The sequence below is a fragment of the Nipponia nippon genome, unplaced genomic scaffold, assembly GCF_047370975.1.
Source record: "Nipponia nippon isolate SJK-2023a ecotype South Korea unplaced genomic scaffold, ASM4737097v1 scaffold_8, whole genome shotgun sequence".
NCBI classification, from domain to species: Eukaryota; Metazoa; Chordata; class Aves; order Pelecaniformes; family Threskiornithidae; genus Nipponia; species Nipponia nippon.
This window is the reverse complement of record NW_028262402.1, coordinates 13,404,417-13,417,868: the sequence shown is the minus strand read 5'-3', so window position 1 is coordinate 13,417,868 and position 13,452 is coordinate 13,404,417. Positions and strand designations below refer to the sequence as shown.

At 35.2% G+C, this 13,452-nt stretch overlaps 1 protein-coding gene across 6 annotated transcripts in view; it reads left to right on the top strand.

Annotated features, from left to right (window-relative positions):
• The window catches only part of YTHDC2 (YTH N6-methyladenosine RNA binding protein C2), a 48,336-nt gene that overhangs the window by 15,870 nt on the left and 19,014 nt on the right, over positions 1-13,452 (top strand). For 4 of the 6 annotated variants that reach the window (XR_015700931.1, XM_087741419.1, XM_087741418.1 and 1 more), the window contains exons 9-26: positions 439-587; positions 994-1,129; positions 1,495-1,621; positions 2,681-2,746; positions 3,701-3,879; positions 4,054-4,150; positions 4,236-4,323; positions 4,423-4,503; positions 5,454-5,536; positions 6,569-6,674; positions 6,817-6,936; positions 7,306-7,578; positions 8,121-8,247; positions 8,775-8,980; positions 9,524-9,719; positions 10,865-10,974; positions 12,486-12,778; positions 13,209-13,386. Coding sequence is in view for 5 of the 6 variants with exons in the window: in XM_087741419.1 (XP_087597545.1) it covers positions 439-587; positions 994-1,129; positions 1,495-1,621; positions 2,681-2,746; positions 3,701-3,879; positions 4,054-4,150; positions 4,236-4,323; positions 4,423-4,503; positions 5,454-5,536; positions 6,569-6,674; positions 6,817-6,936; positions 7,306-7,578; positions 8,121-8,247; positions 8,775-8,980; positions 9,524-9,719; positions 10,865-10,974; positions 12,486-12,778; positions 13,209-13,386 (2,615 nt within the window). In the remaining variant the exon portion in view is untranslated. Of the gene's footprint in view, positions 1-438; positions 588-993; positions 1,130-1,494; positions 1,622-2,680; positions 2,747-3,700; positions 3,880-4,053; positions 4,151-4,235; positions 4,324-4,422; positions 4,504-5,453; positions 5,537-6,568; positions 6,675-6,816; positions 6,937-7,305; positions 7,579-8,120; positions 8,248-8,774; positions 8,981-9,523; positions 9,720-10,864; positions 10,975-11,370; positions 11,450-12,485; positions 12,779-13,208; positions 13,387-13,452 lie in introns of those variants that run through there. The other 2 variants (XM_087741421.1, XM_087741423.1) reach the window with 2 other exon arrangements.

The window sequence follows — 13,452 nt, the reverse complement described above, 5'->3', positions numbered from 1 at the left end:
AGAAAAGTTCAGTTAAGGCACTGGTGTTTTCTACTGTTTCTTCTACCTGTACACAAAAATTAGTTGTTACATGCAGGAACTATATCAACTTCTTTTTGGTATTTCACTTCTGGAGAAAGATCTGGACTGAGAATTGTGTAGAAAATATTTACTTAGGAAGCTCATTTGAATGCAGTAAGTTGGAATACTGGAGACTAGGGGGTTAAGCACCCAAATGGTATTTTTGTTTACCTTGTTCTTATAGCAGTTATTTGTAATGGTGCACTTTGGGTGCCCATAATTGTGGAATTTATATTGGACTGGTAACAGTGTTAATTAAATAAAGGAGATTGAATAGGTAAAACTTTGTGACTTGATATAACTGCTTTTTGTAACTGAAAACAATGGATAATTTAGATAACTCTAAAACGTCTTTTGGAAATACTTTATGCATTCTAGAAGAAAAACAACAAAGCACTCTTACTGAGTGGTGTTCTGCTCGAGAAAATAATAGCAAACTGGATGCTCAGAGACAAAGATCTGTCCCAAGTGCAACTGAAGAGTATAATCTGTTGGATGATGGTGGTGACACAGTATTTAATCAACTGGTAAGTTTTTCCTTTTGTTGGAAGAGATGTTTAAATCCATGTTGTATTAGTCTACCCATTTAAAACCTGTTTTCTAAAGATATTTCTCCTGTAGAGTTTCTAGAAGGATATTAACATATTTTAAAACATGATTTTTTTTTTTATTAGCATGAACTACTCGAGCTAGAGTGTGCTTTTCAGTTATGATGGTTGTACATAACTTATTTAGCTCAAATGGCTAGACTGCTATTGTTTGAAGTACTTGCATATGATACAATACATTTATTGTGTTGTATTTAACTGATATCTGAATGCTCTGTTTCTGGTTGTTACTTGGAAAACTGTTCAAATTTGTCGTGTCTAATATATGAGAATAAAGACAACTCTTTGAAGAGATTAATCTTTCAATACTGTTTTTTCTCTTCAGACTGAAAAAGATGCGAATTGCCTTGAACCATGGCTAATAAAAGAAATGGATTCTTGTCTTTCTGATATCTGGTTGCATAAAGATATTGATTCCTTTGCTCAGGTGTTCCATCTCATTTTAACTGAAAATGTCAGTGGTAAGTTTCTCATCTTATTACATGAGAAAAAAACAACCACAAAATGACTTGAATTTCTGTGGCTACTTTATCTCCAATTTCAAATGTTGTTACCTTTGAATTCTGATGCCTGTTGAAAAAATGAATATGGCTAGCAGAATTAATGACTTTTGTAGTTATTTGTTGTTGTACTTGTTTTGAAGTATTGACAGATGTTGTAATATGTTTCTAAAATAGTGTTAAATTCACATGAACAGACTGGTGGGATGAAGTGAGGAAACAAATTCTCTTTGGGCTGGGTTTTGAAAGTCATATTCATACTACAGATAGATAAACAAATAACAACGTTTGTATTGGTTTTGCTGATCTTTTTTTGAACTTCTCAGTTGATTATAGGCACAGTGAAACCAGCGCGACTGCACTAATGATTGCTTCAGGGAGAGGCTTTCTGAGTCAAGTAGAACAACTGATCAGTATGGGAGCAAGTATCCACTGCAAATCATCCAATGGCTGGTAAAAACAAACAGAGATTGATTTGTTTGTCAATATATAAATGAGAAAGAAATTTCCGTAACATCTAAACTAATTTGCTAACTTATCAGACTACTGTAAGCACTAATAGGTTTTGACAGTCTGAACAATTTCTAACTTCTGTTATCACATTGTTTTCTGTAAATTCTAAATTGAACTCTTAATTAAACAGTCTCGAATATGGCATATACACTCTTGGTTTCAATGAGTCTGATTTAACACACTGGTAAGAAGAAAAATAGGAATCTTTTTCACTGGGTTGATTGAATTAGACCCGAAATGTTTGGCAATTCTTATTTTAAGAGAGTAATCTATAGCAGATTTAAAAATAGTGAATTACAGGTGCAAAGATCTTTACTGTATTACATCTGTAAATATATTGTATCATGTAAAAATATTTGTGAATCTGTAAAAATTAAGATTTTTGTGTCCATGAATTGTGTCTTCGTATAAGCAGGGAACTATAGTAAATAATTGCAATATGGAAAGACAAGAATTAGGATTCCAGGGGTCTGATATTTGGTACTACCACTTGAAAAACTTGGGAAGGAATGCAGTTTAAAGGGAAAGCAGTGAACTGCATTGCAAGGTGCGCAACTTCCGTAAGACATCAAAAAACCCAATGTTTTCACACATTTTGGAGAAAAATGTCTGGGGTGTGACTTCTCAGCATGATTTAAAGAAGCTAGTAAAGGGTACTGCAGAAAGGCATGGCTTATCTCTGCACATTGGTGTGCAGTTTTTGAAGGAATGGCACATTTTTCTTCTTCATTTCCTTCTGCATGTTTGCATATATTTCTGTGTAAAACTGGGATTCTTTCTTGGGAAAGAATTGCAGTTATCTGAGAATCATATAGGTATTACATCTGTTTATGCACTTTAAAGTGGGAAGTTGCAGATCCAACAATAACAGCACTGATTAAACAATAATGCAGAAATTGATAGAAAAGCGTGGTGTTAGTTGCCTCCTCATGTAATGTCCTATTCATATGTTTCTTTCGAAGTGAGAAATTCATAAAGATTTTTATACAACTCTTTCAGGATGGCTTTGGACTGGGCTAAACGCTTTGGACAGACAGAGGTTGTTGACTTGTTGGAGTCCTACAGGTAAGCTATAACTACTTTGCAGAAACAGTTGTATAACATGGTGAAGGGAAATTCATGTTTTGTCTTCTTTTAGTCAGAACATTTTTTAGCTTTTTATGATTTAAACTCTGTCCTAAATAGCAAGATTTATTTAAGAATAGGAATATTTCAAAAACATAGTTATTTTTAAAAAAGTTTGTTTGTATTCAGTATCGTAGTGATTATGTTTGCACAACTCCTAGGATAAATATAGCTGTAGTGGTGTAGGACTTCTTTTATATTATTAGTGTTTATCATCTTGATATGGACATTGCTATCATGATTATAAATCTAGGCAGGATGTGATTATAGTAACTTAAATAAATATGCAGAGGAGATGCCGATTCTATACCATGTTCCACTTTAATTTCAGATGCTTATTTCGGAAACAAATCTATTGTGTGTTTTTATCTGTGTATTGTTGGTACATGATAGCCACATTAAAGAAACTTTATATGAGTAACATGTACACTAGGCCATTCAAGAATTGTTTTTTTATTAACTTACATTTACCGTAGTTACAGTCTTGTAGAGAGCTATATTATAATTTCTCTTAGTGTAGCCTCAGTTAATGTAGTACCTGCTTAACTGTTACGGCAGGGAAGTGTTTAGAAAATACATTTCATTTAAATATTTTTCCTTTAACAGAGAAACAAATGATGTCGTTACTCTTTGAGTTCTGTCACATTTGCTTATGGCTGTGTTCCAATGAGGTATAATAAAGATAATGCTAAAAATTGAAGTTGCATGCTTTGCTGGGTTAACACTTAAATCAGCGAACAGTAATAATATTGTGGAGATGCTGTTCTGCTACATTTTAAAAAGAAAATTTGAGACAAGTAGTCTTGTTGGTCGTGATCTAAATTTGAATTGATGGCTGAATGCAAACCTGAAGTGAACAACCTTGACTCTGGCCTGTGTATTTGTATGTTTTAGTGCTTCAGTGGAATTTGGAAATCTGGATGAAAGTTCCCTGGTCCAAACAAGTGGTAGTGACCTTAGTGCAGAGGACAGAGAACTGTTGAAAGCTTATCATCACAGTTTTGATGATGAAAAAGTGGATCTGGACCTGATTATGCATTTACTTTATAACATCTGTCATAGTTGTGATGCTGGTAGGTATATACACACGCTCCCAATAAATTGCTGTGGATTCAGCTTCTGATTAATTGTGCTCTTTTTTCAGTAATACCAAATAGGTAAAACCTTCTGAGTGCTAGTATACGCAGTACTGACATATATTCGAAGTGAACTTTCTGCTTAACTCTGCAAACCAACTTCTTTTTTAGGAGCAATTTTAATATTTCTTCCTGGCTATGATGAGATAGTTAGCCTGAGGGACCGTATTCTTTTTGATGACAAGAGATTTGCTGATAATGCTCACAGGTAAAACCCCTCGTTTCTATGGTTGTCTTGAGTTTTTATTGTTTCTTTTAAAGATCCCTGAAATGTGCTCTTTATTTTGCATTAGATACCAAGTTTTCATGCTTCATTCAAATATGCAGACTTTGGATCAGAAGAAGGTGCTTAAAAGTCCACCTTCTGGCGTCCGCAAAATAGCAAGTATCAGAGGACTTTGGCAGATATTATATTGATCTATTTTGTCTTTGCTTTTGTAGTTGCTATAGTTTGGTGTTGTTTTTTTTTTTTACTTGCAGATTCTTTCTACTAACATTGCAGAAACCAGCATAACAGTCAATGATGTTGTATTTGTTATTGACTCAGGCAAGATGAAAGAGGTATGATTGGCTTAAACTTTCTTTGGGAAGTAAACTTCCTAGTGTTATTTTAAAATAAAAAATACATAAATTTTGGAGAACTATTTTTTTTTATAGTAGACTGAGAGCTAGTGCCTGTCAAGCAACAAAACTCACTGAGAAGTTTTGGCATCCATTTGTTTTATGACAAATACTGTAAATAGCTAGCTGTTTAAAAACCCTGGAAAAGCTATTGCAGGTTGATATATTGATGTATCTGTATCTTTTTTTTTTTTTTCAATTTAGTATTTTTGTTTGATTTTTAAAACAATTCCATCAGTTTAGACTGACATCTTCCTGAGACGTAGAGAACACTGGGAGTTCTCTTTGTCTTACTATTGTATCTAGCCCAAGTCGAATTCGTTAAGTTTTTAAGCATTGGTTTTGATGTCTTGAATGCCCATTCCCCAATTACTTGTTCAAGAAAAGTGAGATAACATAATGAGGCAGTTTAAGACCTAGTATATGGCTTAGAAAATAAATTGGATTTCATAGGAGATAGGCACACCAAATTTCTGACGTTGTCATGGTAATACATTTTTTTTTGCAATTTTGCATCAAATGGAGGAAAATAAGGATGTAATTTCCAAATGAGACAAAGAGGAAAATGTTATTCGATATAATAACATGTTTTTGCTTGGTTTGTGAAACGACAAAACACAATCTGTGTCTTTTATTGACTTACAGTTACCTATTGACTAGAAAACTTTAATTTAGAAAACTGTGTGACACAAAGATACTGTGAAGGAGGTAGCACAAATTCTCTTGCAACTAAGTACTTTAGAACATACCTTTGTGCCAGAAGGTGCTGGTGCTTATTATTTATTTTGGTTTTTTTAGAGAACTTCTGTTTATCATCTAAATTATTAGTAACTTTTATTTCACGTACCCTATTCAATCTTGGTTTTATGTTCCTTGCTTTGCTTTTATAGAAGTCTTTTGATGCACTGAGTTGTGTTACAATGCTAAAAATGGTGTGGATTTCAAAAGCCAGTGCTATCCAGAGAAAAGGCAGGTAATAAAAGCTTCATACTGAATTTTATTTTGCAGATATCCACTGTCCTGTATGTTAAGGATAAAGTACACAACGTAATAACAGCCACACTGGGTAATGTTACTAGCCTAGTCCAGTATCATGTTGGACAATGGCCAATGCTAATTCTCTACAGAAGAGTAAGGGTCAGCATGTATTTCCTTGGAGTCATTTCCGAAGGTGTAGAAAAGTGACACTGAGGGATTTCCCAAAGCTTACATTAGGACTAGGTTGTTTTCCCCGCGTGAACATGTTCTCCTTCCTCTTTCTCCCATGTAGCACCAGGAGCCACAGTGTCCAATAAGGTGTTTCACAACTTACCTGTGGGCAAAGGGCTGCCTATTGCTAGTTTTTAATTGATGCCCCTTCATCCCTATGTTAGAAGAGATGTTGAGCAGTAATTCCTTACTCACCTTCTCCAAACTATTCATGACTTAACAGACCTTTATCATATTCTTCCCAACACTGAGTGAGGGCTACGAGCATACGTAACAAAAAATGCCTATGTTTGATGATAGGATATTGGCATTAACTTGCAGGAATTTGAGTGTAAATGTGAACATTTGCTGTCTCTGTCCCCTCACTCACAAGTTGTTTGCTCTTCATTCTACCTTTTACTCCCAGAGTAACTTCCAGCTGTTTGGGGGATGTGAAAAGCAAGAAATGAAGTTTAAGACTTATATTCCTTACAGCAAAGGACAGTTGAGATTTGGATTGATCTTAGGTTAGCAAAAAACCCACATCACTTGATTTTTAGATAGGCCTTATTCTTGTTTTTCCAGATCTTGTTGGCGTAAAATTATAATAACACGTTTCCATACTATCAAAAATAATTCATGTACTGGAAAACTCACCTTAAATATGGGACTTACACTTAATGACAAAATTACCCTTTTCTTAGACCTGCTTCTACATTTCCATTCTAAGTTTGTGTGTGTGTGTTGGTTTGTTTGTTTGTTTATATATTTAAAAGGAATTCTAATTTTCAATGACTTCCTATATTTTATTTTCAAGGGCTGGGCGCTGTCAGCCTGGAGTCTGTTTTCGTCTCTTCAGCAGGCTCCGATTTCAGAATATGCTGGAATTTCAGACTCCAGAACTTCTAAGAATGCCGCTGCAGGTGCATGTTCAGTTACAAATTATAACTTTTAAAAAATGTATTACCATCAAACCGTACTACGAACTCCAAAAAGTGTTTGGTGGTGGGTGATTGGGTTTTTTTTGCAATCTTAACAATCTTTTTCTGCTTTTTTAACTTGCAGGAGCTTTGTTTACACACAAAACTTCTTGCTCCAATTAATTGTTCAATTGTTGACTTTCTGATGAAAGCTCCTGATCCTCCACCAGCTTTAATTGTGAGAAATGCTGTGCAAATGCTTAAGGTCAGCAGAGGAATACATTTAGATGGGAATTGTATTTGATTCTATACTTTTGGCGTGGCAACGTATCTTAGTGAGTGTTGTCTGTACTGAGACTGTTGTTTAGTTACTTAAGGATGCTTTGAGTTTTTGTGTGTTGTCTATTTTCATTTTGTGTGTGTGGATGTATTTTTCAATGTTAAGGGAAAAGAGTGCTTAAAAATCTCATCTCAAACTGTTAAGAATTTGACTTGCTTTCTTAGTGTTTGGGAACAAGTCTAGTTAATGCCCAGTATTCACATCCTTTCTGCTTCTATTGTAAATGAATTTTGCCCATTTCTCCCATCACGGTTTTTTTCCTTTTTTTTTTTTTTTTTTTTTTTTTTTTAACAGACAATAGATGCCATGGACCCTTGGGAAGATCTCACTGAACTTGGTTATCATCTCACTGAATTACCAGTAGAGCCACACCTTGGTAAAATGGTGTTGTGTGCTGTTGTTTTGAAGTGCCTGGATCCTATTCTTACTATTGCTTGCACTCTTGCATATCGAGACCCTTTTGTCCTACCTACACTGGCCTCTCAAAAGCGTGCAGCCATGCTGTGCAGAAAACGTTTTACTGCAGGAACTTTTAGTGACCATATGGCGCTTCTCAGGGCTTTCCAGGTATTATTTCATCTTCAGAAAGAGTACTAATGGCAACAGATCACATATCAAAGTAAATGATGTACCAATCAAGTTGGATGTAGAATGATTGACTATGATTAAGTCCTTAGAGAAGAAACTTTATTTTTGCCTAGTGTCTTTCCTGTGTATTGGACTCATAAATTTCTGAGGGAACACTTCTTGTCAGATTTTTTGTTTATCTTTTCAAACCTGGTTAAATTCTGAATGGTCCAACAAGGTGCCACTTTATAAGGATACACTGATAACTTAAAATAATTATCTTAACATAATGATCTTTATAATAACTTAATACAATGATCTTATAATAACTTAACATAACGGTCATTATATTAATTTAGGGAATGGATAAAGAGAATCTAGTATTTAACCAGAAAAAAAAATCTGATTTGATACATTTCCTTTCTTTCAGAATGGTTTTTGCCTTTGTTTTATTGATGTAAATGTCATTTTTTTTAAAAAAGTGCATTTTTTAATTTTAGCTAATCAAATTAATAGGCAAATGTGAAAAATACTCTTTACAGGCATGGCAGAAGGCGCGCAGTGATGGCTGGGAGAGACCCTTCTGTGAAAGGAACTTCCTGTCTCAAGCCACGATGGAAATCATCGTAGGAATGAGAACACAGTTGCTTGGCCAGCTTAGAGCCTCGGGTAAATAGCTTAGAAAAAATTTTGACATAGTTTTGGAGTCAAGTGTATACCTAGTACAAGTGTATACAAATTGTAACAAGAATAGTGTTCACTGGTGTCATTTTCCTTCCTTAATTTGAAACAGACCAGTACACATTCATGCTGGGCATGGTGCAGATGCTAGAGTGAGGAAGTGTGGCTGGGGAACAGCTGATCTAACTGAAAGTGCCCTGATTGTTCCACATGCCACTGGCTTTCAGTGTGAGATAGGTTTCCTTGGATTTTTACGTTCTAGTAGATTATTTCCATAGCAAATGTCTTTGTGTTGTAAAAAGTAATTCTATTCTATGTTAGTATAAAACCCCTTATCAGGAAGGATTTCAGTATAATGTTTTTTTCTTGGTGCTGTTAAGGTTGGCAGCAGTGAAAAATGCAACAAATTTGTAGTTTATTTCACTTTTTTTTTCTTCAAATTCCTTTTGAGAAGCAAAAAAGTAGATCCTAAATACAAGCGAATATAACACGTTTTTGTCCTCTTCTTTCTTCAGGTTTTGTTAGAGCCAGAGGAGGAGCCGATATTAGAGATGTTAATACTAACTCTGAAAACTGGGCTGTAGTTAAAGCGGCCTTAGTGGCTGGGATGTATCCCAATCTAGTGCATGTAGACAGAGAAAGCCTGGTTTTGACTGGACCAAAGGAGAAGAAAGTGCGATTTCATCCTACCTCTGTTCTTAGTCAACCTCAGTATAAAAAGGTAAAACCACTTTGAATTTATAGTTCACAAAAAAGAGCACTATACTCTATCAAAGATTTTAGAAATGTCTCTTCATAGTTCTCAGTACTTTAAAAGCAGCATGTGCATTGAACACTACATTTTTAGAAAATATTTTTCCTGGGAGTTGATAAAAATAAAGACTAGAAGTTTGTTTGTTTTTCCAATATTATTTAATCAAAACTTAGTTCAGTTAGTGCTTCTTCTAGATGGAATGAGACAAAATGGTAAAAAAAACCCCTAGTTATGAAACTGTTTTAAAGATGTAACAATCCCTGCTCATAATAGGAGGAAGAAGTTCTGCTCTGAAACTGATATTTTTTTAGATCCTTTTTTAAAGCGAAATATTCTGGTTCAAGGCGGTAAGACAATTTGTGAGTCTGGTTGAATTATCTCTTGCTTTTTTATTTGTGTGTATAAGTTTATGTATTTATTTCTACATATATAAAATAAGGAATATGTTAAAATTCATTTTAATTACAAATAACAGGGTAAAATAGCCTAGTCTTATTTGCTCTTGCACAGATTCCCCCAGCAAATGGGCAAGCTGCAGCCATTCAGGCGCTCCCTACAGACTGGCTTATATATGATGAAATGACGAGAGCTCACAGGATAGCAAATATCAGATGCTGTTCTGTTGTAACACCTGTCACTGTGTCACTCTTCTGTGGACCAGCTAGATTACCGAGTAATGCTTTGCAGGAACCTTCCTCCTTTCGAGGTATAGTGGGGTTTGGATTTGGAATGTTTCCATTGGTATATACTAGTATGTGATACGGAAGGCTTATTTTTCAAGAATATTTAATACTTATATTGGCTAATTCTTAAAATGACAGAGCTATAGTTCCTGTAGCTGTTCAAGAATAGTTTATAGACTCTGTAATAAATGTCTCGGTTTTGTGAATCCTTGTAGATTCATATCCATAAATCACACTTACGTAGTTCTGAAGTCTCAGAAATTACAATGTAGCTTGTAATGAAATAAAAAATGCAAAAAAAAAGTCTAATGACAATACTAATGCTGAAAAGTGTAGTATGTATGTTTTTTGTACAGACTAGTTTATTTGATACTTTGAACCAGATTATTCAAACTGAATAATAATTTAGAAACTGTCAGTATGCCAAATACACGTATTGCTTCCAGCTGAAAGATGTGTTTTAAAGATTATTTTCTACTGATAACTTTTAACGACAATTAGCTCTACTATTAATTAGAAGTAACAGAGAATATATAGAAATTTTCTTTTTTTTTTATTTAAATGGAGTGCTGTAGGAGTAGAAGCAAAAATAGTCCATCCTGCTGCCAGTTCTCTAGAAATAGTAGTTTGAATCAAAGTAAGAGTCCAAGTTATTTTTGAAGCTTTCCTGTCTTGCTCTTAAACTGTTACCCTTAAAACAGTGTTTATACTGACTGCATTGCACTTTAAAAAACAAAAATAGAATCTTACTTAATAGCCATATGTATATATTATTTATTTTTTTCATAATGGGTCTTACAATCTGCTGTTTTACTAGGAAATAAAGCATAGAGCAAGGTGTGGTTTTGCAGATAGCGTCGGGCAAAAGTTTGGTAATGGCTTGTTAATGTTGATGAAGGTACATGAGTGAGTCAGATCACATCAATACAGGTGCTTATGTAGCAGGGTCCTCAGCAGGTCTGGATAGTTGAGTTCCGCTAACTAAAGCAAAGACTTTTCACTGAGATGTATTTGCAGAAAATAAAAAGTGGTTTTACAAATGTTTACATTTTAAAATAAAATTTAGAAGGAAAATGAGTTTATTGCTGGTAATACAGTAGTGTTCAGTTTTTTGTATGTAAGTGGAAATTATATAGAAATGTTAATGCACCTTTTATATTTAATTCAGGGGATGGGGTATCTAATGATAACAGTGATAGTGAGATGGAGGACAAAACAACTGCTAATTTGGCATTACTGAAGCTAGATGAATGGCTCCATCTCAAACTGGACCCTGAAGTAAGTAATGTATCACTTCAGTGCTTGTTTCTTGTAGAAGGATATTTGTGTTGTATCTTCCTAAAAAGATTTCTGAAACATTTGAGTAACAAATAATTTTCTGTAAGAATGGCTGTTGTGGTCCGTTTGGCTCTCTCAAATTTACAGGACAATGTAGTCTTATTTAACCTTTATTTCATGAGCTCATTTAGAAATACAACAGACAAACGGGCTCAATCCCCTTTTGCCCAGACTAGCCTCTCATGTGAATTCACTTATTCACCATTCAAGTCGTAAGGTTTCATAAGTTACAACCTGTAACTCTCAATTCGTGCACCTATGAGCAAAAAGAGAAAAAGGATTAGTTCCGTAGCCGACGGTGAGAGTGCTCATGTTTCTTCCTCCGTCACGGTGCAGGTGTCCCCTGTATTACACCAGGAAGCAGCAAAGCCTCAGCAGTCCAGCTGCTGTTGGATCTGCTTCAAAAGCTTTTTGGGTAAGCTGTGTTTTATACCTTCCAGCTTGGAGGTTTGGTCCATTTCCGTAAGTTAGCAGATTGTGATGAAACTACCAGACAAAAGATAATGGCTGCAGGAGACAGCAAACTGCAGGTGATAGTGGCTGCATAATGGCCCTTCAGCTCTTTCTATTCCCCTCTCCTGCCTGTGTGTTGCTCTTGCTCTGACCTAATGACACTGCTGCCAGCACACATCAAGCCGTAGCATGAGCTGGGTTAGCCAAAACCTGAGCAGGAGTTGAGTGAGCAGTCACAATGGCATATTATGTATTTCCTTCTCTGAAAGGATGACTAAAGTTGGATCAAAATGAAGCATTTGAAGTTGGAGTTGCTGAAAGAAGGTTGCTGTCCAATTTTAGAAAAAGGGGAAAAAAATCCCTTTTGAAGATAGAAGTCTTCATGTCATTGAGAAGCTCTGGCTGTGGTAGAGTAGTTTATGGGTTATGAAACACTTGGACTTACCAGATCTAATAATAGTACTGTCTCTTCTAGAGATGTTCAAAAGTGTGATTTTTTTTTTTTTAAATGAAAGCATTTCTGATAACGTGGGGATTAGACTGTAGTTTTCTAAATTCAGTCATCTCATTTGAGCAGAAGCCTGCGTAAGAAAAATAATGTCACTTTGAGGTCTTTTCCCTCAGGTATGAATGAAGAGTGCGTAAATACAGACTGAATTGAGAAGAAGGGCATAAAGCATGAAAAGATGGGGTTTTTTTTAAAGATAAAATTTTAAAGTGAAAAATAAAAAATCCTGTGGGTTTACAATATAATTTTAAATCTGGTGCAGAGCTAAATGAAATAAAATGATCTTACACCTGAGGAAAGAAAAGGTAACTTAACAGCTTAGTTTAAATGTGGGGTTTTCTCCCCCTCCCCGGCACTTCAGTCTTGCCTTTCAGTTTGGACCCTGTTCATTTTAGAATGCCAGATACTGCCTGATAGGAAAGACGTAGGGTAACCTTACCTGTCTGATCTAATATTTATTAGTCTTTAACAGAATTGAAATTCATTACAGGCTGCTGGTTTGCTGTTGCAACTCAGACAGAAATGGCATAGCTTATTTCTGCGTCGTATGCGAGCTCCTTCTAAACCGTGGTCTCAAGTGGATGAAACAACTGTAAGAGCAATTGTAGCTGTTTTAAGTACTGAAGAACAGTCTGCAGGTTTGCAGCAGCCTTCAGGAATTGGTCAGAGACCAAGACCTATGACTTCTGAAGAACTTCCTTTAGCATCTACGTGGAGGTCAACCAACAGTAGAAAAAGCTCAGCAGAAACTGAATTCTCTGATGACTCCTCTAATGCTGAAAAGTAAGCTTTTGAGATCTTCTAAAGACTGTAGGTTGTAATTTATTTGGTTATAAAAGCATCACTTGTATTTCTGCTAGTAATAAAAAGGAAGGAAGAAACAACAGAAATACAGTTGAAAGAATTGATACTGTCCTATGCTGTGTTGTAGTTGTGATTTCATTGAGAAGTATTTCATATGTGTGCCTGCTGTTTGAGAGAGCAGTCAGGAATATCGTCCTTGAATTGTGGTCTCTAGGAAGAAGTAGCAGAAGAAGTTTAACCCTAAGCACTCAAAAACAATGCATTATCAGTATTTTTTTAGTTAGTGTCTAGTATGTTTTGGAATTACTGTAATATATTTAGTCATGCAATAGACTGATATGAAGATATAAATTGTTCTGTGACTGCTTATGAAACTCTGGTGTGTCCTGTATCTACCTTTACTTTTTAGAGTTTTAATGAAATCTACGCCTCCCGCACTTCACCAGCCAAAGAAGTACAAAGAAAAAAACATTCTGCACTCCAAACGAACTTCAGATGACAGGTCAGATCAATCATCAGTGAAGTCTACAGACAGCAGTAGCTATCCTAGCCCCTGTGCTAGTCCTTCTTCTCCAATATCTGGAAAGGTAGAGTTCTCGTAAACAAATTACCCCACTCTTCAAAATGAATAGAATTTCAGAAATAAATTTGCT